The sequence below is a fragment of the Equus caballus genome, chromosome 27 (assembly GCF_041296265.1).
Source record: "Equus caballus isolate H_3958 breed thoroughbred chromosome 27, TB-T2T, whole genome shotgun sequence".
Classification (NCBI taxonomy): Eukaryota; Metazoa; Chordata; class Mammalia; order Perissodactyla; family Equidae; genus Equus; species Equus caballus.
In genome coordinates this window covers 31,888,062-31,912,959 of record NC_091710.1, presented here as the reverse complement: position 1 = coordinate 31,912,959, position 24,898 = coordinate 31,888,062, and the positions used below count along the sequence as shown (strand labels likewise).

The 24,898-nt window shown below is 38.7% G+C and overlaps 2 protein-coding genes and 1 long non-coding RNA gene across 4 annotated transcripts in view; 1 reads left to right on the top strand and 2 right to left on the bottom strand.

The window, feature by feature from the left end:
- Positions 1-5,813, bottom strand: part of MBOAT4 (membrane bound O-acyltransferase domain containing 4) — an 18,398-nt gene extending 12,585 nt beyond the window's left edge. The window contains exon 1 of the mRNA XM_070252744.1: positions 5,608-5,813. The gene's annotated coding sequence lies outside the window, so the exon portion shown is untranslated. The remainder of the gene's footprint in view (positions 1-5,607) is intronic.
- The window catches only part of DCTN6 (dynactin subunit 6), a 22,879-nt gene extending 1,394 nt beyond the window's left edge, over positions 1-21,485 (top strand). Inside the window, exons 2-7 of one of the 2 annotated variants that reach the window (NM_001309312.1) lie at positions 981-1,045; positions 9,002-9,107; positions 16,451-16,539; positions 17,944-17,991; positions 19,323-19,465; positions 20,908-21,373. In NM_001309312.1, coding sequence (NP_001296241.1) covers positions 981-1,045; positions 9,002-9,107; positions 16,451-16,539; positions 17,944-17,991; positions 19,323-19,465; positions 20,908-21,006 — 550 coding nt within the window. In that variant the 3' untranslated portion in view covers positions 21,007-21,373. Of the gene's footprint in view, positions 1-980; positions 1,046-9,001; positions 9,108-16,450; positions 16,540-17,943; positions 17,992-19,322; positions 19,466-20,907 lie in introns of both variants that reach the window. The other variant, XM_070252717.1, reaches the window with a different exon arrangement.
- Positions 19,604-24,898, bottom strand: LOC138920966 (uncharacterized). Its single transcript, XR_011433091.1, has 2 exons — positions 22,946-24,898; positions 19,604-20,660 (listed from the first exon to the last, which is right to left on the bottom strand). It is a non-coding gene; the product is annotated as an uncharacterized lncRNA (long non-coding RNA).

The following is a 24,898-nucleotide window of genomic DNA, read 5'->3' as shown; positions in this document are numbered from 1 at the left end:
ATGCTCTTTTCATTAAAAAATCATAGAGGGAGGCTGAGGGAGTGGAAAGTTGGAATGGGAAATAAGGTCTAAAACAAAAGGCATTTTATAAAGCCTAATTTATTTGACCGGGGTTTAATAAAATTGCATATTTTAGCGCCATAAATAATATAATTACTACTAAGAAAAATTTTTTACTTAATGAGAACAAGTTCCCTAATGATTATCAGTTTAATGGGGAAGTCATTTGGTGCAGCTCTTCATGTGAGCTCATGGCTAGGGCAGCATTTAGCTAGATTCAGCTGTGTCAAAAGATCAGAGCAGAATATCAAAAAGCATCAATAAATTATTTGGAAATTATTAATTTTTTGAACAATTTGCAGTACAATTCATATCACTTGGGATAAGCAGTTTTATAATATATATAGTTAGAGAATAAGTAGGAATATTTGTGAATTTTAAGTGTCTGCATTGATTTCTATGTTAATATTACCTTGCTGGTTATTAAATATTTTGAATGTACATTCTTTTTCCTCTTTACAAAAATAGTGGCATATTATATACTGTCCATATCTGGCTTTGATTTTTTGACTTAACAATATAGCTTGGAAATCCAAATCTTTTACATAAAGGATTATTCATTCTCTTTTATGACTGTGTATTAGTCCATAGTGTACCATAATTTATTAACCACATCCTACTAATGGATATCTAGCTTGTTTTCAGCTTTTTTGCTATTTAAAAACAGTGCTGGCGTTAAAAGAATCCAGAGCCTCTTTTCTTCTCAAGCATTTTAATAAAGCATCACATAAGATTTTAGCCTAGTAGAAAGTATGCTACCGCAGAAGTTTATAACATATTAAACCTTTCCCTCTTAAAATTTACTTTTCATTTTTCATCAGATTTATTTTAACCTTGTTCTCACTGCAATGTCAGTATAGCTTCTATAATAATATTTTTAAACCTTACCCATGATGTGCTACCTCTTTCTTTCTGTACAGTGTGAAGATTGCTCCTGGAGCAGTTGTTTGTGTAGAAAGTGAAATCAGGGGGGATGTAACTATAGGTAAGAAAATCGTTTGTTAGTGTTGTTTCTCAAGAATTGATGTGATTTAATTTATTTCAGTGCTTTACAATTAACTAGGTATTATCTTTTATGTTTGTATCACTGATGTCCTAATGTTGTTGACAAAACAATATTTCTTTCATGAGTGTTTAATGTTTCTAAAAGAATTTAGTGTGATGGAGTCTATTTTTAAACACTTATATAATGAACTAATGAGGCCATATAATAAAGTCATTCATTTATTTGAGAGACATCTATTGTAGACCTACCATATGCCAGGCACTGTGCATAGCACTCAGCAGTGAACACAGCAGACGTGGAGCTTACATTCTACCAGATAGTTATTAAGAGTGTGGACCATTGAGTCAGACAGACCTGGGTTAGCCTCCTTGCCCTCTACCTGCTGGGTTACCTTGGACATATTGCTTAACCTTACTAACCTCCATTGTCTGCATCTGTGTAATTGTGTGTATCAGGATTAGGTTCAGCTGCATGTGTGGGTGGCTTCAACATGCCACCTGTTTATTCTCTTGTATACAAAAATCTAGGCAGTGCAGGGCTGGTGAGTGGATCGTCCAGGAGCTCCAGCCTTGCAGGCCAGCATGTGATGGCTAGAGCACTAAGAGTGGTCTTAGATAAGAAAGGGGAGCAGTGGAGACAAAAGGGTGCACCTTCCAGTTGAGTCAGCTCCCTTTAAATAGTCTTCCTGAATGTTCCACACAATCCTTTGTGTGTCTGATGCCTTGGGCTTAGTCTCAGGGGCACATCCAGCTGTCAGGAAGGCTGGGAGATATAGTCTGAACTGGGTACCTTGCTGCCCCCAGTAAAATGCAATTCTGTTACAAGGGAAAAAGGAAGAATGGATGTCCGGTGGCAATGAGCAGTTTCTGTCACATGCAAAATAGGAGTGCTTACCTCATAGGTTTTTGAAGGATCAAATAAGAATAGTTGTGAAAGTTATTGCCCAACACCTAAAACATAGTGGGCACTCAATAAACGTTAGCTGATTGCACTGTTAGATCTTATCAGTGTAGCATTGCTAGAGGTGAGGTCCAACATTTAAATCAAATGAACAGCTGAACATGTAGCAACTTGCTTATATGAACGTGATGAAATTCCCCCAAACTCACATTTTCGCCACTAGTTCTTTTACATATGTTTTCCCTGGATATGCTTCCCTTGCAGCTTTATTAACATGAGCCCATCCTTACTAATAGCTGCGTGTTACCAGAGTAGAGCTCTCAGTGAATAAAGCACACTTTCAGAGGGAAAATATGCCTTGTTCCTTTATACTAACAGAATCTTTAATAGAAAAGAAAATTGTACATTTTAGTCAGCCTAAGCCTCCAACCAATTTAGGCAGCATGTCTTGTAAAACCAATGAAGATTGTGCCAGTATTATGGAACATCATTAGGAATTTGCCAGGTTAGATTTATCTAATTATTTTAAATTGGCAGAATTTCAAAGTTTAGAAGGTGACTGTTTCTTTTCAATGCTATCTTAACTCTCTGTAACTCTTAAACCACTTGCAAACTTTTTATGAGGAGAAATTATCATGGTCACATGTTTACCAAAATGCTCTTCTGCATTATTTTTATTCTGGTGTTTTTACGGTTTTCATCATGATTCAAGGAAGAGCATCTAATATTAGCTCACAAGGCATTCTATAATTAGGAGAAAAGTAAGACTAAAATAATGTAGCTAATTATATAAACTTTCCCTTTCATTTCTACTTCCTCCCCATTTTAAACAAAAGTGTACAAGATCTACTATAATAACAGATATATAGATAGTATAGATATCTCTACAGGCATAAGTGTACATACAGGTATATGTTGTGTGTGTATTTCATATTTGAAATAACACCTGTTACTTGCTGAAGCTTTCCTAGAATAGCAGTAAAGGCTTTATCCTATGAAAAGGAAAGGTCAGCCACTGCGTAGGACTGGGGCATGGGGGTATCAGGAGTCAGCACTCACTTTCCTGTTTCTCCCTCTGCCTTTACTCTGTGCTCCTCCCCTTTCTTTACCCTTTTATCCTCCAACCCTCCCTAAATGTTGAAATTATGTAAAGATATACAGTACTTAATTCACTTGCCATATGGTTTTTGACCACTAGCTGATAGTGCACAGCTCTGATAGTTTTTAAAACTAGCCATTTGGGGCTGGCCCAGTGGCACAGTGGTTAAGTGCACACGTTCCACTTCACTGGCTCCAGGGTTCGCCGGTTCAGATCCCAGGTGCAGACCTATGCACCGCTTGTCCAAGCTATGCTGTGGCAGGCATCCCACATATAAAGTAGAGGAAGATGGGCACGGATGTTAGCTCAGGGCCAGTCTTCCTCAGCAAAAAGAGGAAGATTGGCAGCAAATGTTAGCTCAGGGCTAATCTTCCTCAAAAAAATATAAAATAAAATAAAAACTAGCAATTTGAGGGCACCAGCCCTGTGGCCTAGTGGTTAAGTTTGGCACGCTCTGCTTTTGGCAGCCTGAGTTCAGAGCCCTGGCGTGGACCTATACCACTCATCAGTGGCCATGCTGTGGTGGCAACCCACATTCCAAATAGAGGAATACTGGCACAGATGTTAGGTCAGGACTAATCTTCCTCAAGCAAAAAGAGGGAGATTGGCAACAGATGTTAGCTCGGGGCGAATCTTCCTCAGCAAAACAACAAAACAACAAAACTAGCATTTGAAGTTTATCATGGAATGCATCTAAGTTAATGTTTGTTATGTTTATTTTTGACCCAGTTTTTTAAAACAAGAACATTTGCTTGGATACTTTACAGAAACATCTCAATTTTTAAAATTAAGGAAAAGATTCAGAAGTGATATAGTTACCGGTGTTCTGTCTTCCACAATTATTATCTCATTTTCATTTGTGTGTTTCTTATCTTTAATTGTATGTAGAGAAAAGGAAATTTACCAGAATTGGTATTTAGATAGTCCTTTCTATCAAGGTTATATTTGGTATAAAATCTCTCTAATCTTTTTGCTACTATTAATTCACTTTTCTGATGTAATACATCAGATTAGAAAGCTCCGGGGAGATATAATTATAAAGTTAAGTCAAAGCAGAAAGTAGAAATAAGTTATCTGATTAAAATTCACTCTCCTCACCATGGTTTATTTTTCAAATTATGGTTTTTATTGTTTTTGTTTTTGCTCAATTTACCAGAATAGTTAAAGTCTTTTCCTGTTACACTGTGGCTATAGAGACTTGAGCACTTAGTAAGCCCTGTTTTATGGGTTAACTAACTGAAGTGTGGTTTAATTAATGGATTTTTAGGCTGTTATGCCTAACTTTCCATCCCCTACTTGGTTATAATCTTACCAGATTCTTCCATTCTGAAATATTTCAGGAAGAAAGTAATTTTTCCTTTGCTTTGTTTCAGTATAGTAGAAGTTTAAACCCAATCTTGTATTTTCCCTGAAAATTAAGTATTTGGTTTATCAAAGAAACTAGTCCGAAGCTTTGAAGTATTGTCCTTAACCAGAAAACCTATGACTTGAGGCTCTGCTGAAGCCTGACCCCTTTGATTAGAGGCTGCTAGGGAACAGACCTTGGCAAAAATAACAGCTGTCTTCTTAACTATAATTTGGGTAAATAAGGTTTCATAGTATCAAGCCTGTTTTTAATTAGGCTGCCTTGATTCATGGGGGCCGTATGTTATTTCCTGTAAATTTTGTTTTGAAAGCTGAAAAACGTTTCAGAAAGGTCGCTCTAAGCACAGTTCTGTAGTCCTATTCTAGGGTGACAGGTCGGACAGGGCTTGGTGGGGACATCAGAATGTGAAGGCAGAACTCGGCACAATGGATGAGCTTTGTGATGGAAGCACTTTGTCCCACGTACTCTGTCTTTCTCTCCATTAGAGTGTTTAATGTAAATCACAAGCTTCCCTTTTATTGTGGAAATCTTCAATAAGGCAGAACAGTGACTTTGACTTGAGAAATTCATCGAATATAAAGCAGTTCTTACAGGTACTTGAGCTTACAGGTCAAAGGAATTGTTTTAATTTTCAAAAGAGAGCCTGTGGCTTTTTGAACTATTTATTGACATGAAAATGTACACAAAGATTGCTTTCTGTGGCAAAGACAGACAGGAAAAATGTCCTTTACCAAATGAAGGGAATGGAAATTTGATGCAAGGAATGTCTTTCTGGCTATGTTGCGTCAAGGCCAGCCAACCATTTAGAAAAATTAGTCATCAGCCAGCAAGGCAGCTCCAACTCTAGACACATTTATCCAAACAAGGAGATAAGCCAAATAGGGTTTCAGCACATTTGGTAAGAAAATATACAAACTATCCTGCCAGAATGAGCTCCAAGAAGTTCACAGCAGCCTTTTTTAAAAAACTTTCCATGGTGACAGATTTTTATTTTTAAAGCATTTTAACCTCAGGACCCTTAAACTTGGCTTGAACTCAGGCCCATTCTAGGTAAAAGTGCTTCTTGCATGCAGAAAAGCGTGGAACATACTGTGCCCACGTTTCGGTGTGCTGTCGCCACCCGGGCCCTGGAACAGTGCTCGTTGCTGGGCGCTGTGCACTGTGCAGTTCACTCACCTGAGGCAGGACGTTCCTTCAAGTGCACAAACCAGTGTCTTAGCAGTCACATATCCTGAAGCAGGTGTACGCTGACCTCTCTAGTCTTTGCCCAAAAAAGACCTTCCAGAGGTTTGTGGGCACTATTCAGTTTTGTTGCCCACGACGTTTGCTGTCACTTCACCACTCAAAGTTGGTAGTTTCACTTTTGATGTTATTTCAGCCCTGGGACTTGTAGTTTTGCAATGCTGCCACCAGGTGGAGGTGGCGTCTCAAACCCAGGTCTCATATGCCAGTGATAATGCTTTGTATCTCAGGGCAAGGCCCTCAGATTTATCACCAGCTTTCCAGTTATTTGCTAACTAACTTATTAGTAATGATAAATATAGTAATAACAGTAATAAAACACCTGGTTGAAATAGCTCAGGCATTATTTTTAAATATTGTGTAAGAAGACATGGGACTTGGGATTAGTTTAATTTTTTAAAATTTGTGTTTGTGTTTTTTGTATAATTGACATGTCATTTTTGAAAGGGAAAAATGAAAATATGAATTCTTTTCAAAGCTACACTTTAGAGAAACTTGTAAAGAAACACAGGTCCCAGTGGTAGCTTTGTCTCATTAGTCTGTTCCCAGGCAGCTCCTTGCAGGTCTGCGTGTCATCAAACACTACAGCTCGAGGAACAGCAGACGACCCTGTGCCTCTGGCTGCTTATCTAGGGGCGGCAGAGGCTCCATTTCTACCCCAGCTGTGAGCTCTTCCTCCTGTCTAGGATTTTTGATGCTAATATGGAAAATACATTTATTAATCTTTTTTACTATCTTATAATAAGGTGCAGAGTTTTCCCCCTGATTAGAAGGGGATACTACCCTGATACCTGAGTATTACCCTTTTCTTCTGTTTCTCAGACCAGGAGTTACTTTGCTTACCATGGTAAAGTTGGTTGTTAGCTCTTCATGTCAGATTATGATGAACCTCCCATTTTTAAGAAGTGTGGGCCAGACCCTATGATCTCCCTTTCAAACATCATTTCATATAATCCACACTTTTTATAGATGAGAAACCTGAGGCATTTGAGAGAATGAACACAGAGCCTTTAATTGATAGAGGCCAGAGTCTACACTTTCTAGGCAAGGGGTGGGGTGCTAGCTGGGGTTTCAATTACAAAGAACCTAAAATAGATTGTGTCTCTTTATCAGAATATTTTGAAGTAAAATTTAAATATGGTATTGTGCAAACTACAGATGTAAATTGTTCACACAGCTTGATGACCTGTAAGAAATTTCTCATTTCAAGGGAATCCAGTGTTTGTTTCAGCATTGTTTAGCTGTTTTCTCCCTCAAAAGTGGTAACATCTAAATGCCCATTATTAAGGGATTGGTTAAATAAATTATCGTATATTAAGATGATGTGAAATACTGTTCAGCCATTAAAAAGAATAGCTAGCTAGGTCTACTTATGTGGAAAAATCACTGTGATTTACTAGCTAATGTGAAAAAGAAAATTATGGAATAATAAGTACTATTCTTTGGTTTAAAAAAAAAAGTACGTGCTTGTAATCTGTATTTTTTTCTCCTTCAAGTTGAATTTATTTTTTAACTGTCTAATGAAATATATTTTATGTACAGTGATATTTACAGATCTTAAGTGTACAGTATACTTAAGTCTGAAATAATATACCCCGAACTTCTAGGAATAGTTACCTCTGGGGAGTGGGATTAGCATGAGGAGAGAATCTTTCATGTTTTGCTTTGTTTGAATTTTTTATAATGAGCATGTGTTCCTTTTGTAAATGTGTGGGTATGTATTTTTTAACAAAGAAAAAAGGCACAGGTATTCACAATCGTGGTCAACTTGTGAAGCTTCCCGTGGATCCAAGAGTTCCTATCTTCTATCCCGGAGTCTCTTGTCCTAAACAGGAGAATTTGCCTGGGAAATTTTACTTTAGCAGCTGAGGATTTGGGGAGCCAGGAGTGACAGAAATAACAAAGCCATTCTAGTGTTATTTTTTTGCCGGTTTTCTGTACTGTGTGTCCTTTGACGGTGCATCCTGTCTTGGGCCCCGCCCTCTTTATCAGTCCCCAGCTCTTCATTGTTAGGGAAAAAAATCAGCTGAAGTAAGGTTCCTTTCAATTCTCTGGGCACCGGGAGCATCTCCTTATTGAATACATTTGTGAGCGAGTGTGTTAAGTATTCCCAGCTTTCAAGATAAACAAGTGCAAAAAAGCAAAAATAGCATATATTTCTTTTTGTTTCCCTGTAAGATACAGCACTGCATCTTGCCTGTCACAAGCAGATAATGATTATTGAATAAATTAACAATCTGTGCAATTGAATACTGAATTTCATACACAATGCCATCTTCTTGACTTCCTCCCCACCTTCTGTCAACACTTCTGCCCGCCCTCTCTTACTTCAGAGTCAGTTACTTTCCCGTCCCCTTGTTTACCAATAAAAATAGCCTCGGATTGGGGCTGGGTGGGTGGTGTTGGAGAGAGAGGGCAAAATGAGGTTGTTTTCTCATCAGTAGTTTCATTATCACCAAAGTACTAGGCCTTTGGGTAGATAAAAGCCGGGGGGGGCTGTGTTGGCATTCCAGAATCCCCCGTTTGGGCAATGCAGCGCCTCCAGCACCTGATCATGAAGTGGGCAGGGGAGACCCCTTCCTGCTCCCTTCCGTTTGAGATTCGAGCCATTGCCTCCGGTCTCCCTATATCAGAGTCTTAGGACTCCAGTGATCACGCTTAACTCCTTCCACTGCCTCCCTTTAACCTTTTTCTGGTTGAAATCATATCCTAGAGCAGTCAACAGAAGCTCTGCCTCCTCCTGATGGTTAGGCTTGGTGACCAAGTAACAAAGCTAAGGTTAGTTTCCATGTTTTCTGACTCCCATCCCGCCTGTATTTCCTCTTCCTCACTTAATAAAGACTGATCCTGCAGTGCACCTGCATAAGGAGGTGTTATGGGTTCACCAACATAAGAAAGTGCCCACATTTTAAGCAAAGAGAGCCTTACCTTTCTGAGGGAAAGGAAGGAAGGGAATTAATGTTTATTGCCAACTATGTGCCGGAGTACTGTGTCTGCAAACTTATTTCGTAATCCTTACAACCCTGGGAGACTGATATTATCACCACCTCCATTTCACAGCTGAGATAGCAGAGGCTTCAAAATAGAGGCTGAGCCAGGGCTGTCTGGCTCTAGAGCTGTACCGTCTGCTCTCACCTTAGCTTCAAATCTGGCACTAACTGCTGATGATAACAGCCGAGGAGATAAGTTTGTAAAGCACCTAGTGTGGTGCCTGGCGCGTACTTCAGAGAGTGTTCCTCCCAATAGCCCGGCCCCCTCGGTCACCTCCTACCCTCCTCTGGGAAGCATAGCTTCCACCAATAATTTCTTTTCACCATACTTTTAACAGGACCTAGGACAGTGATCCACCCTAAGGCACGAATTATTGCGGAAGCTGGGCCAATAGTGATTGGCGAAGGCAACCTGATAGAAGAACAGGCGCTCATCATAAATGCGTGAGTAAGACTCGTACGGATGCTCTGAACTAAGTACCACAGGCAGTGCTTTTGTTAATTTCAGCTATTTATAGGAACCTTTTACAACTGACATCTGGAAAGCCCACTATTTTAGAACTAGAGATCTTTTTCATTAAGTCACATTAAGGATTAATTACATTAAGGATCTTTTTCAACACAAGTGATTAGGAAATGAGGAAACCAAAGACCAGAGGGGTGACGAGCCTGGTCCAAGGTGGGATAGCTTGTTGGTGGCGGACTCGAATCTCCGACTCTCGGTCCGATAATCGTCCCTTTACGCATCACTACCTCTTCTCTTCCTTGAGCAGACGTTTCCTGAGTCCCTCCGACGTTCAAGGGCCGTGCTGACCACCCTGAAGAGAAGCTTTGGTTGGATTTTTGGTTCTGGCTGAAATGTTATTATTACTCATGCCCCAACACATGTACTTAACTCTGATATATATTTTCATGTGCTTTGTAGGGGTAACACCCAGAATTATATTTGAAAAATTGGGAGCCCTAGGGGCAATTTTTAAACTTTAAAGTTTAAAAAGATAATAAAATATTAGAACATGTACATGATCTTAGTGAACTGGACTGTAATACCTGTGAAATTTTCATAAGCATTTGTAAAGCTTTCTAGATAAGATTTTGGCAGGAAATTCACGTTTATACCTAATTTACAGCAACAATGTATGGAATTTGTAAGAAAGACCTTGGGAAAATATTTACTGTGATAAAGAGATTTGTCTTAATGCTTACTTAGAATTTGGGAGTTTCTTACTATATTAAGCAGTTTCTTTTTAAAATATATTTTGGCACGTTTAGTGTAAGTCAGTTAACAATAGCTGTATTCTGCAGTAACTCAACTGTCAGAGATAAAATACCATTTTAAAATGGTTTCCTCCTCTTAGACCACAAACATTTTATGTTCCAAATGTTTCAACTAACTACCTGACAGCGTAAAATAATTATTTTATGTGAATGTCTGTTTATGTTTCACAGTCTCAATGACTGATTATTAAGAATGGAAAATTTTCAAGTCAAGCATGATTTTGATTCCAATTTAACAAGGTAAAAGTCATAACCGGCATCTTTTTTACTTTGTCCTGCAAAAGGCCCTCTGGGCTTTGGGTTTAAAAAATAAACAAAGGAAGGCTGACTTCTGTACACACCTATGACTTCTTTACATCTCAGTAGTCCTTTTTCAATTCAGAATCAAGGCTTCTCCAGCATAGAGGATAAATAAGTCACTTGGATTAAGAAATTACTTCCATAGTTATATATATATATTTTTTTATTGAGTTATTGATAGGTTACAATCTTGTGAAATTTCAGTTGTACATTAATGTTTGTCAGTCATGTTGTAGGTGCACCACTTCACCCTTTGTGCCCACCCCCCACCCCACCTTTCCCCTGGTATCCACTAAACTGTTCTTAGTCCATAATTTTAAATTCCTCATATGAGTGGAGTCATACACAGATTATCCTTCTATCGTTGGCTTATTTCACTTAACATAATTCTCTCAAGGTCCATCCATGTTATTGCAAATGGAATGATTTTGTTCTGTTTTGCAGCTGAGTAGTATCCCATTGTATATATGTACCACATCTTCTTTATCCATTCGTCTGTTGCTGGACACTTAGGTTGCTTCCACGTCTTGGCTATTGTAAACAGTGCTGCAATAAACATTGGGGTGCATAGGACTTTTGGGATTGCTGACTTCAAGCTCTTTGAATAAATACCCAGTAGTGGGATGGCTGGATCGTATGGTACTTCTATTTTTAATTTTTTGAGGAATCTCCATACTGTTTTCCATAGTGGCTGCACCAGTTTGCATTCCCACCAGCAGTGTATGAGGGTTCCTTTTTCTCCACAACCTCTCCAACATTTGTTGCTATTAGTTTTAGATATTTTTGTCATTCTAACAGGTGTAAGGTGATATCTTAGTGTAGTTTTGATTTGCATTTCCCTGATGATCAGCGATGATGAGCATCTTTTCATGTGCCTATTGGCCATCAGTATATCTTCTTTGGAGAAATGTCTGTTCATGTCTCCAGCCCATTTTTGATCGGGTTGTTTGATGTTTTGTTGTTGAGTTGCGAGAGTTCTTTATATATTAAGGATATTAAGCCTTTGTCAGATATATGACTTGCAAATATTTTTTCCCAGTTAGTGGTTTGTTTTTTTGTTTCAATCCTGTTTTCATTTGCCTTGAAGAAGCTCTTTAATCTGATGAAGTCCCATTTGTTTATTCTGTCTATTGTTTCCCTTCTCTGAGAAGGCATGGTATCCAAAAAGATCCTTTTAATACTGATATCAAGAGTGTACTGCCTACGTTTTCTTCCAGAAGCCTTATAGTTTCAGGTCTCACCTTTAGGTCTTTGATCCATTTTGAGTTTATTTTGGTGAATGGTGAAAAAGAATGGTCTATTTTCATTCTTTTACATGTGGCTTTCCAGTTTTCCCAGCACCATTTGTTGAAAAGACTTTCTTTTCTCCATTGTATGCCCTCAGCTCCTTTGTCAAAGATAAGCTGTCCATAGATGTGTGGTTTTATTTCTGGGCTTTCAATTCTGTTCCATTGATCTGTGCACCTGTTTTTGTACCAGTATCATGCTGTTTTGATTACTGTAGCTTTGTAGTATGTTTTGAAGTCAGGGATTGTGATGCCTCCCGTTTTGTTCTTTTTTCTCGGGATTGCTTTAGAAATTTGGGGTCTTTTGTTGCCCCATATGAATTTTAGGATTCTTTGTTCTAATTCTGTAAAGAATGTCATTGGGATTCTGATTGGGATGGCGTTGAATCTGTAGATTGCTTTAGGTAGAACGGACATTTTAACCATGTTTATTCTTCCAATCCATGTACATGGAATGTCTTTCCATCTCCTTATGTCGTCATCCAATTCTCTCAGAAAGGCCTTGTAATTTTCATTATATAGGTCCTTCACTTCCTTAGTTAAATTTACCCCAAGGTATTTTATTCTTTTTGTTGCGATTGTGAATGGTATTGTATTCTTGAGTTCTTTTTCTGTTGGTTCATTACTGGAGTATAGAAATGCTACTGATTTATGCAAATTGATTTTATACCCTGCAACTTTGCTGTAGTTGTTGATTACTTCTAACAGTTTTCCAATGGATTCTTTGGGGTTTTCTATATTTAAGATCATGTCGTCTGCAAACAGTGAGAGTTTCACTTCTTCCCTCCCTGTTTGGATTCCTTTTATTCCTTTTTCTTGCCTGATTGCTCTGGCCAGGACCTCCAGTACTATGTTAAATAAGAGTGGTGATAGAGGACATCCTTGTCTCGTTCCTGTTTTCAGGGGGATGGCGTTCAGTTTTTGCCCATTGAGTATGATGTTGGCTATGGGTTTGTCATATATGGCCTTTATTATGTTGAGGTAGTTTCCTTCTATGCCCATTTTGTTCAGAGTTTTTATCATAAATGGCTGTTGGATCTTGTCAAATGCCTTCTCTGCATCTATTGAGATGATCATGTGGTTTTTATTCCTCAGTTTGTTGATGTGGTGTATCACGTTGATTGATTTGAAGATGTTGAACCATCCCTGTGTCCCTGGTATGAATCCCACCTGATCATGATGTATGATTCTTTTGATGAATTGCTGAATTCTGGTTGCCAAAATTTTGTTTAGAATTTTTGCATCTATGTTCATCAGTGATATTGGCCTGTAGTTCTCTTTTTTCATGGTGTCCTTGTCAGGTTTTGGTATCAGCGTGATGTTGGCCTCACAGAATGTGTTAGGAAGTGTTCCATCTTCCCTAATTTTTTGGAATAGCTTGAAAAGGATAGGTATTAAATCCTCTCTGAAAGTTTGGTAGAATTCCCCAGGAAAGCCATCTGGTCCTGGGGTTTTATTCTTGGGGATGTTTTTGATTGCTGTTTCAATCTCTTTCCTTGTGATTGGTCTGTTCAAATTGTCTGCCTCTTCTTGAGTGAGCTTTGGGAGATTGTAGGAGTCCAAGAATTTATCCATTTCCTCTAGGTCATCCATTCTGTTGGCATATAGTTTTTTGTAGTATTCTCTTATAATCTGTTGTATTTCTGCAGAGTCTGTTGTTATTTCTCCTCACTCATTTCTGATTATGTTTATTTGAGCTTTCTCCCTTTTTTTCTTTGTAAGTCTGGCTAGTGGTTTGTCAATTTTATTTATCTTCTCAAACCAGCTCTTTGTCTCATTGATCCTTTCTACTGCCTTTTTCATTTCAATAGTATTTATTTCTGCTCTGATTTTTATTATTTCTCTCCTTCTGCTGACTTTGGGCTTCATTTCTTCTTTTTTCTCTAGTTCAGTTAGGTGTGCTTTAAGGTTGCTTATTTGGGATTTTTCTTGTTTGTTAAGATGTGCCTGTATTGCGATGAATTTTCCTCTTAATACAGCTTTTGCTGTATCCCATATGAGTTGGTATGGCATGCTGTCATTTTCATTTGTTTCCAGGTATTTTTTTATTTCTTCTTTAATTTCTTCAATGATCCATTGCTTGTTCAGTAGTGTGTTGTTTAGTCTCCACATCTTTGTGCCTTTCTCAGCTTTTTTCTTGTAATTAATTTCTAGCCTTATAGCACTATGATCTGAGAAGATGCTTGTTATTGTTTCAATTTTTTTAAATTTGTAGAGGCTTGCCTTGTTTCCCAACATATGGTCTATCCTAGAGAATGTTCCATGTGCACTTGAGAAGAATGTGTATTCAGCTCTTTCAGGGTGAAGTGATCTATATATGTCTATTAAGTCCAACTGTTTTAGTTTTTCATTTAGCTCCACTATTTCCTTGTTGATTTTCTGTCTGGATGATCTGTCCATTGATGTGAGTGGGGTGTTGAGGTCCCCTACTATTATTGTGTTGTTTTTAACATCTTCCTTTAGGTCTGTTAATAGTTGCTTTATGAATCTTGGTGCTCCTGTGTTGGGTGCATAGATATTTATAAGCGTTATTTCTTCTTGATGAAGTGTCCCTTTGATCATTATATATTGTCCCTCTGTGTCTCTCTTTACCTGTCTTATTTTGAAATCCACTTGGTCTGATATGAGAATTGCAACACCTGCCTTTTTTTCCTTGCTATTTGCTTGAAGTATTGTCCTCCACCCCTTCACCCTGAGTCTGTGTTTGTCCTTGGGGCTGAGGTGTGTTTCCTGGAGGCAACAAATTGTTGGATCGTGTTCTTTAATCCATTTTGCCACTCTGTGTCTTTTTATTGGAGAGTTCAATCCGTTCACATTGAGAGTGATTATTGATGCATGTGGACTTAGTGCTGTTAATCTGTCGCTCATTATCTTGTTTTCCTGCGTTTCTTTTCCTGTTTGCTTTAGACTACCCATTTAATACTGCATTTTCTTATGCTGGGTTTCTTAGATTTTTCCTTATTTATGATTTGTGACTCTGTTCTGTACTTTATTTTAGTGTCTACCTTGAAGTTTGTATTTAGAATCTTGTGTGTAATATAGTCTATTCTCTGGTGGTCTCTTACTTACTTGACTAATACTGATTTAGACCCTTTGCTCTTCCCCTCCTAAATAATTATTTTCATTTTTTATTCCAACTCGTCTTATTAATTGGTAGTTAGAGTGCTAAGATCGTCCTTGTTTTGGTAGTTTCCTTACCTTTACCCTAATGCTATAATTGAATATTTGCTATCCTGTTCTGGTTCTATCCATCGGTCTCCCTAGTCTGTGGATTGTGTCCCCTTTCTCCCCTTTTTTCTTTTTTCAGGTATGAGAGCCTTCTTGAGGATTTCTTGTAATGGAGGGCTTTTAGTTACAAATTCCCTTAACTTTTGTTTGTCTGGAAAAGATTTAATTTCTCCCTCATATCTGAAGGAAATTCTTGCTGGATAGAGTATTCTAGGCTGAAGATTTTTATCCTTTAAAGCTTTGAATATGTCACTCCATTCTCTCCTAGCTTGTAGGGTTTCTGTAGAGAAATCCGGACAGTCTGATAGAGGCTCCTTTATAGGTTATTCTCTTTTTTTTTCTTACTTCCCTGAGTATTCTTTCCTTATCTTTCCTTTTTGCCAACTTTACTCCTATGTGCCGTGGGGTAGCTCTTTTTACATTGACAAATCTAGGAGATCTAAAACCCTCCTCTACACACATTTCTCCGTTGATCCCTAGATTTGGGACATTCTCTTCAATAATTTCGTTAAGCACACTTTCTGCTCCATTTTCCTTTTCCATATTCTCGGGAATTCCTGTGATCCTTATGTTCTTACTCCTCATTGAATCCATTATCTCTTGGAGATTTTCCTCATTTTTTTAAATTCTTAGTTCTCTTTCTTCCTCTGGCGCCATTCAGCCTGTCTATCTTCGATTATGCTAATTTGCTCCTCTATGTTGTCTACACGGGCATTCAGGGAATCCATATTCTGTTTTATCTGGTCCATTGTGTTTTTCATCTCAAGTAATTCTGTTTGATTCTTCTTTATGATTTCAATCTCTTTTGTGAAGTAACTCCAGAACTCGGCTTGTTTCTCTGTCTTTCTTTCTACCTCATTGAGTTTTTTGATTATAGCTGCTCTGAATTCATTATCACTTAGTTTACCTAATTCCAAGTCCTCAGGACTTAATTCTGTGTTTTTATTGTTTTCCTTCTGGTCTGGGGCTTTTATAAATTGCTGGATGGTAGAGGAGCGGTTTTTTCTCATGGTGGTAGAATTCAGTTGCAGTTACAGCCTGTCGCCACTAGATGGGGGTCGAGAGCGGCGTGTTAGCTCTCTGCCTTGGGGCAAGATGGCTGCGCCCACTGGCTTTGCTGGGCGGAGGGGCTGTTACTCACACGTGCCGGTCTGGGTTCAGATCAGTTCTGTTCTCTGGTCTCCCAAGGCCCTTGATTTATAGGGTCCCCACCGACAGAAGCTTTGCCCCCCCCCCCCCCCCCGTCAGCGGGTCTCCACTGAATCAGCGGCAGGAGTCCTGGATGATCCCCCAGTCGCGCGGCCCCTCCCCCGCTCCTTCCCGACGCGCAGCAGCAATCGCAGACTCTAGGGGACGGAGCGATGTTCTCTCCTACCGTTCCAGCACCTCCAAAGGTGTAAAGCTAGGTTTATGATCTCCGCCTTCTTGGTATTGTAGGTCTCTAAGGAGCTGGCATTATGTTTATTCTCTGAAATTCAGTTCTTCCAATCTTTTGTTGTATTTTGGAGGGGAGAGAATCCCGGGTCAGCTCACCCTGCCATTTTGCTCCACTCTGTTCTCCTCCTCCAGTTTTCTCATAGTTATATATTTTAAGCTTGATGGAAGTAAAATTGAAAGAATGAGCTCAGATTTTAAAACAGGAGGATTGTTTATTGCATTATTGACTTTTTGATGATTTATCTCTTCCTTTTATAGTCATCCTGATAACATCACCCCTGACACTGAAGATCCAGACCCCAAACCTATGATCATTGGCACCAATAATGTGTTTGAAGTTGGCTGTTGTATCCTTTTCAATAATTTACGATAATCATTCCCAGCTATCTTTTACTATCCAGGTCTCCTCCATAGAAGTTGTCATGATTTACCTATCAATTATATTATATAAAATATAAGTATATAAATTACATTTTAGGAGTAGGCCATCCCCAGTTCTTTGAAAAGACTTATTTGCAGTCCATCAAAAAAATTATACTTCTCTTCCGTTGGATAACCGAGTAAGGGAAGTGTGCGTTTCTCAGGTGCCCCTGTGCATGCGTGTGCACACATGTGTACACACACACATATCTTTAGGTACCATCTTGCTCCTGTTGCTACAACTCATTGACAGGTAGCAATGACTGAGTGGCAGTAGACCCAGAAACAGTAATCCTGGCTTCTATCCTGACTTAAGAACCACAGTTCTGTCCATTTGATTCCTGTATAGTTCTAAGTTGACAGTATATTGTCTGATGCAATGAATGGTGGATGGGAGTGAAAATATCTCATTCTTTGTTTTTTTTCCCATAGAGTGCCACCAGTTCTTTTGCTTGGTTTTATACTCTAAAAAGACAGTAAAAGCTTTTCATGGTGTCAGCAAAACATTATTTTATAACAGAAAATACTTGAAAGAAAAAATGTAAATGTCTAATGATAGCAAAATATTTAAATAAATTAAACTACAAGCATAAAAAAGACCATTAGGACCATTAAGCAGTCAATTAAAATTATGTTTTTAAAGGGGACCAACCCGGTGGTGTAGGGGTTAAGTTTGCACACTCCACTTTGGTAGCCTGGGGTTTGCGTGTTTGGATCCTGGGCATGGACCTACACACCACTCATCAAGCCATGCTATGGCAGCATCCCACATACAAAAAATGGAGGAAGATTGGCACAGGTGTTAGCTCAGGGCAAATCTTCCTCACCAAAAAAAAAATATATATATATATATGTTTTTAAAGATTTTAATGGTATGGAATAATGTTTGCCAACTTAAGTGAACCAAATAAAGTGAGCTGCAAAAGTTCATACAGTCTGATTCCCAGTTATGTAAAGGGAATTATATGTATTTATATAAAGAGATCGCAAACCATTAATAAATAGTGTTATCTTTAAATGATTGGGTGATAGGTAGTTTTAATTTTCTTAAAACAGTTGTGAAAATATATTACTGTAGAACTGGGGTATCAGATATTCATTTCTTTAAAAAAACGTAGAAGCCATTTATTTATACTTGGAGATATTTATATGTAAAGATTCAAACTTTACTTTCCGACTGCCATGAGCAAGGGGTTCTGGCCACGCCAAGCTTGCGTGGCCTTTCCCATGCCCCATCCACCGCCCCAGTGCAGGATAAGGACAGAGTAAGTTAGTAGACAAAAAAAAAAAGGTGAACATATTTACAATGTTTACTTAACTCCGGCTTACAGATTCCCAAGCCATGAAAATGGGAGATAATAATGTTATTGAATCAAAAGGTAAGCTATGTTGGGAATTTTATTGTGAAAAGTGATTGCCTCCTTTCTCTTTGTGGTGTCCTGGAAAACAACCTAAGGACAAGCTACGGCAGAGTGGGCTGCTGGGAAGAAAGGTGTGGTTGGAAGGGGACTAAAATAGCTGTGGGACTAATTCTTTGCTTTTAAGGAACCTAACTTAGTAAGGTGTTTTAATACATTAAATTAAAATTTCAGCTGTGTGCATTTAAATCAGAATTGAATTAAACCTAAAGTTCAGGTGAAAGATTTGAAAAATATTTCTACGTACTAGTGTCAATGATAATTTAGTTGATTAATGTTCTTGTAGAATTAAAGAAAATGGATCAGTCTCCCTAGCAGTTTGCTTTCCTTAATTTCAGGACTACTTACGCTAGCTAATCAGAAACAAATGGCGGCTAGTGATGATAAGTGGGGCTAGGCAGAGGGCCATGTAAAGTCACCTCCATGGCCGGGAGGCAGCTCCAAGAGCTCGTCCCACTAAGGTCCAGAAAGAACCTGAGCCATGAGGCTTCTTTAGAATAATGGTTTATCTTTTTGTAAAAAATTATTTTATTGAGGTCATATTAGCTTATAACATTATGTAAATTTAAGGTGTGTGGTTTATCTTTCTTGATTGACATGAAAGAAAATGCTTCTTTTTTTAAATAATAAAATCAAACTTTTTGTTAATCTACTTAATGGCTTTTATTTTCATTGGGATTACCAATTATTATTATTATCATCACTGTCCTCATCATTTTCTATTCATTATATATTTACTATGCATCAAACCTGTGCCCAGCACTTCACATTTACTGTCTCATTTCTTCCTGACAGCAAACTGTGAAGTAGGACAGTCTCTCCATGTTAGAGAGAAACTTTCTTGGGGAATTTACAGTGACTTGCCCAAGGCCACACCACCGGCCAGCAGCAGAGCTCTGTTTTGAATCCATCTGATACTAGTCTGGTGCCTGCCTCTGTGTTGTACTCTTGTGTCACTTAATGACTAATGATAGGGATGCGTTCAGAGAAATTCATTGTTAGGAGATTTCATTGTTGTGCAAACATCAGAGTGTACTTACACAAACCTAGATGGTGTAGCCTACTACACACCTAGGCTACAGCTATTAATCTTATGGGACCACCCTTACATATGTGGTCTGTCATTGACCAGAACATGGTTATGTGGCGCATGACTGCAGAAACTCTGAAGTACTTTCTTTAATTTTTTTCTTAAGGCTAGTTTGCATTTTTATACTTATATCATCTTAGGAAAAAAGTGTTCTAATCATTTGATGTCTTAAATTGCAGTTCTTTCTATGTTTTTACTGCAGCATATGTAGGCAGAAATGTGATATTGACAAGCGGCTGCATCATCGGGGCTTGTTGCAACCTGAATACGTTTGAAGTCATCCCTGAGAACACAGTGATCTATGGTGCAGACTGCCTTCGTCGGGTGCAGACTGAGCGACCACAGGTACGTGCTTAGAACCTCTCTTTAAAAAAATTCTTTCTAGGGCTGCTTATATTCCCAAAATACCACATAATTGTTTTAATGGGGCAGCAAGTTTGCTATTTAAAAAGCAAATGATTAAAATAAAACATCAGAGAAACATCCCTAAAACTAGAATTTATTTGCAGTGGAATTATTTAGTCTTTAAGTTAATATCAAAGATATGTACAAACAGGACAATGACAGATTGATTCTGGGAAAAGAAAATCCGGAGCTGTTATTCCTGGTCTTAGGCGTTTTCGCTGAAGATGCATCACCAATCTTACAAACTGTATTGTCACTCCTAAAGTATCATTTGGCTTGAAAATAAACACAACTTGTGAATATGCAAGTGTGTTTGGATATTTTCCTGACTTAGGAGAAATTATCCCCTCCTGATAACCAAGAATAAGGAAGAGTACATGTTTGGAGTTTCATGTTGGAGTAGGAGATGAATAAGGTAGGGCATTTGGGGCTTCCTTTGGACAGAAGACGTTCTGATGGAAGGTTCCAGCTTCATTGCTTGGCACACTAGCTATATTTCTCTAATTCCCCAGCCTCCTTCCCCTCCCCCAAAGAAAATATTTTTCAAGACATTTATCACTTTGCCTCTGATTCTTAGCCATATTTTATCAGAAATTAAAACTCCAGTTCTTTCTGGGTTATTCTATTTCTGTAATGTTTGGCTTTTGCTATTATTATTATTATAGGCAAGTATTACTTCTATAGACTAAAAAGGAAATAAGAACAAATCCAGTATTTTTTCACTAACTTTCTGCAAACAGCAAAAGTGATTGAAGAGGGAGAAATGAAGCTGGAGTTGGGGCAGGGAGATTAGAATTGAGTGAGCAAGAATATCCGAAGTTTCATACACAATGGTATGCAACACTGTTTTCCAAATTTCACTGGTCATAAGGATCACATAGAGGTCCTTATTAAAAAAAGGATTCCCAAGACTTACTGAATCAGAGTGTCTAGGACAAGGGCCTCAAAATCCATATTCTTCACGAGCACCCCAAGGGAATTTCACAACGAGGGAAGTATGGGCCCAGCCGAACGAAGATGGGATGAGAATCGCAGCTGTGCTGTGAGGCCGTGGAAAGCCGTGCGCTCCGGGTGTCTTACTTCTGTTGTCTGCTGTAATTGGAACTGTGTAACTTTTCAGAAGCCAGGGTGAAATCTACAAAAACAAGGTTGAAAACTGAATCATATATAATTTTCTATATAAAATATATATATATATAATTTAGCTTTTTCTTATTACCAAACTTCATATATGTTCATTGTAAAATTTTTTTTTAAAAAAGGTTAGCTAAAATAAGTCAGTGAAAATCACCTGTAATTCCACAACCTCCTGCTAATCATTTCTACCTGGTACTCTTAACTTTGCTTTCTGCTAGTCATTTCTTAATTGTCTTACTCTTTAGCCCCAGACACTCCAGCTGGACTTCCTGATGAAAATCTTGCCAAACTACCACCACTTAAAGAAGACTATGAAGGGAGGCTCCACTCCAGCTAAGAACTAAGACCAACATGTGATGCCGAGATGACACTGGTCTTTGACCACTGTCTTTTGAAAGGGCCACAGTGTTTCGGCACTCCTAGCAGTTGACAGAATAATGCATGTTGACTTGATTTTGTAAAATTGAGTTCCAGAGGAAAGTAATGGATTTTCATTGTAACTGTCCTCCATAATTTATATAAAATGTATTATTTTCCTATATCCTCTCCCCTTTCCTGATAATTTTCTGATTTCTTTTATTTTCCTTTTGTTATTTAAAATGTTAGCCACAAATTTTAGTTAGAAAAAAGACTCCCTATGATAAGAAAGGGCAAATTGTTGTGTATTTATATTCTAGCATATACTAAACTAAATAAAAATGTTGATGACACTACTTTTAGTGAACATACTTTATCAGTTTTTCTACTTGTATTAACTTCCCCAAAATAGCTCTTTTAATTTTTATTGTGTACTAGCTATATTAAAGCTAATGTGTTTATCTTTTCCTTTTGTGGATTTGTAGCTGTTTAAAATTTCAGGAGAAATTTCAACAGCTATTGAATTAATTTAGGCTTCATTTTGTTTCCAAGAAAAAAAAATTTTTTTCTTTTTCGTAAAACAAAAATAATCAGAGAAAGACGTGTTCAGGAAACTACAAAGTCAAAAAGAGTGATGTCTGATGAAAATGACAAGTAAATGACCATTGAGTGGTATTTCTGGGTTTCTGAGGACAATGAAACTAAAAGAGATTTTGATGTATTTATAAATTTATGAAGTTATTTTGGTATATTACTAATCACTAATTATTGTTATAATTCTATTTAATTATATAATGGGCAAAATATTGAGGATTTTATTGTAATTCCAAGTTTTTTAAGTAATTCAAGTGCATACATTTAATGGAGCATACTTTTCAACTTGTGAATTAATCAATGTTGATTAATACTAAGACATTAAATACTAAAATACTTTCTCTTGAAATTTAATTTTTTTTTTTAAAGATTTTATTTTTTTCCTTTTTCTCCCCAAAGCCCCCCAGTACATAGTTGTATATTCTTCATTGTGGGTCCTTCTAGTTGTGGCATGTGGGACACTGCCTCAGTGTGGTTTGATGAGCAGTGCACTGTCCTGGCCCAGGATTCGAACCAACGAAACACTGGGCTGCCTGCAGTGGAGCGCGCCAACTTAACCACTCGGCCACGGGGCCAGCCCCTTGAAATTTAATTTTTAACTGTGAATAGTAAAAACTACTTTTGAATTTCCGAAACACATCGGTCTTTGTTCCAAATTTGAGTGACTTGATTGTGGTAAGAATACTCATGACTCAAGTTGGCAAGCTGAACTACTACATATAGTGGGTTGAGAAAGGAGAACATCACATAAACGCCCTATTTTTTTTTTTCTTCTTTCTCTCCCCAAAGCCCTCCAGTACATAGTTGTATATTCTAGTTGTAGGTCCTTCTGGTTGTGCTATGCGAGATGCCCCCTCAGCATGGCTTGATAAGCAGTGCCATGTCCACTCCTGGGGTCTGAACCGGTGAAACCCTGGGCCATGGAAGCAGAGCGCATGAACTTAACCACTCGGCCATGGGGCTGGCCCCAAATGCCCTATTTTTGATAACTGCTATTTATTCATTTTTCAACCCCTAATGATCAACTTAGGCTTTTGTTGATCTTGGAAATTTTCTAGATAAGACATCAGAAATTACAAAACTGCCTTTGAAATGCTATGCTAGTTCTAAAATATTATCTCTTGACAAGCTCTGATATGCTAATAAATGTCCCCTGATGGGACCTGTACAGGTGGTGTGAAGACAACAGTGAGATTCCTCCCAAGGACATGGTAATAAGACACCCCCAGGGGTAAAACTAATTCGATCAACATGTGGTGAGGTGAGCCTGAGTGTTTCCCAGATAGGTGATCTCAACTCATTTGAGGAAAGAAAATATGAACAGAAATTTACCAAGGGTTTGGAGAAACAAGCTGTGACCGTGTATATACAGTGTTAGCCACAGAGGGGGGCTGCTGAATCCGAGAGATGTGAGCACTTCAGTGACCAGAAGCGTCCTCTACTTCAAGTAATATCAGTTTATCAAGACTTGCTGTGGCTCAGGAAGAACAGACCTCGAGACTTGCCACTTTGGGCTCTAATTGCAAGCTTCACTGAACCACCTTCTGATTGCTACTATGGCCTCCAAGCTGTCCTTCAGGAAGCGGAACTCTGGAGGAAAGCACCAGAACTCCATTCCACACATGGTATGTTTAGAGAAGCTTTCTGATTTATGCATCAGTCTCATGGAAATTTAGTTTGTGTACTTCTGCCCCCACGTCTGTCAATTTAGTCTATGAATTCTGAAACTTCTGATAAAATGCAGTTTCTGACCCTTCAGGACAAAGAACCAAAGGCCAGACAATTTATTGGAAACTTCACTCTTCTGGGCTTCTCCAGAGCCAGGCTACCAGTGTTCTCCTGGTCATAGTCTCTATCTCACTGAAACGGCTCTCAGGTTTCCTCACAGATATTCTAGGCAGTTGTGCTAAATGGTAGGACAGACCGTGACATGCTTGTGACATAAAATGTAGCAGTTGGGCAGGGAGAAGAAAGAAACCACTTTATCACAGTGGCTTACTGCAGTTTGGCGCTAGCTCTTGGGTCAACAGGATGAATTTTCACCAGGTGAATAGCTCAGGTCTAGAAAGGGTATTTCACACTGTTCTCTTCTTCACTTCATCCATAAACACACACTGTAGTAGCCATCTGTGCTGTGTAGGAAATTACCCCAAAATACAGCAGCTCACAACAGCACACATTTAGTCTCTCAGCGTCGTTTCTGCAGGTCAAACCTAGGAGTGGCTCAGCTTGGGGTTCTGGCCCAGCGCCCCTCGTGAGGTTTCACTCCAGCAGCAGCAAACCTGCAGTCCTCTGGAGCTGAGCGGACGCAGAGGACCCCCTTCCAAGATGGCCGCCCCCACGGCTGTTGGCGGGAGGCCTCGGCTCTGTAGCGCGTGAGCCTCTCCACAGGGCTGCTGAGCATCCTTGGGCCATGGCAGCTGGCTGCCTTCAGCTTCCTTCCAAGTGAGGAAAGACCCAGTCTGTAAAGTTGCACACCGTCACTTCCACTTCATTTTATTTGTTAGAAGCGAGGCACTAAGTCCACTGCACACTCCAGGGCAGGGGATTAGGCTCCACCTTTTGAAGGGAGGAGCATCCGGGAATCCATATTCATATTGTAAAGCCGCCAGCATATACACACACGTCCATTTACACCTGGGTTCTCCCCGGTGCACTGTCAGCTTCTCCTGGGGTCTCCACGCTGTGGGGAAAACGGCTTTAGGAACGATTGCTGTTTATTGATGGGCACGCACGTGACATCACCAACGGCCTTCATCCGAGAACCTCCTGTAAACCCTATCTTCTTATTAACTTACTATTAGTTCTTAGTAAATTGTGAATTACTAATAAGTTACCAGTAAATTACTAATTTACTAATTCTTTACTAATTAACTGTGGTGGTGTTTTTGATGTTTTTACTTTTAAAAGTAGTATCATTTTATTTTAGACAATTTAGGGGGTGGGGAGGAAATACTTCTAATTCCACAGCCCACCTTCAAGTACCACCACTTATTACTTTGGTGGTTAATTCCTAGTGTGCAATCGGACCAATAATGAAGGTGGATGAAGATCTCTTTCAGATACTTTCATCTTAAAGCTTTATAACGCACTGTAGACCTGCTGCTTTATCACAAGAGGGCACCAGGAAACAGATAGTTTCCCCCTGTTGGTTAGCAAATGGGTTGTCTTGGAGAGTTTTATTATCCTTAGTAACCTGACCTCTAGTAAGACTACTTTAGACCTCAGTACTTTATTAAACATAAACTAGGAACAGTTCTTTTCCTGCCTCCTTCAAAGGGAGAC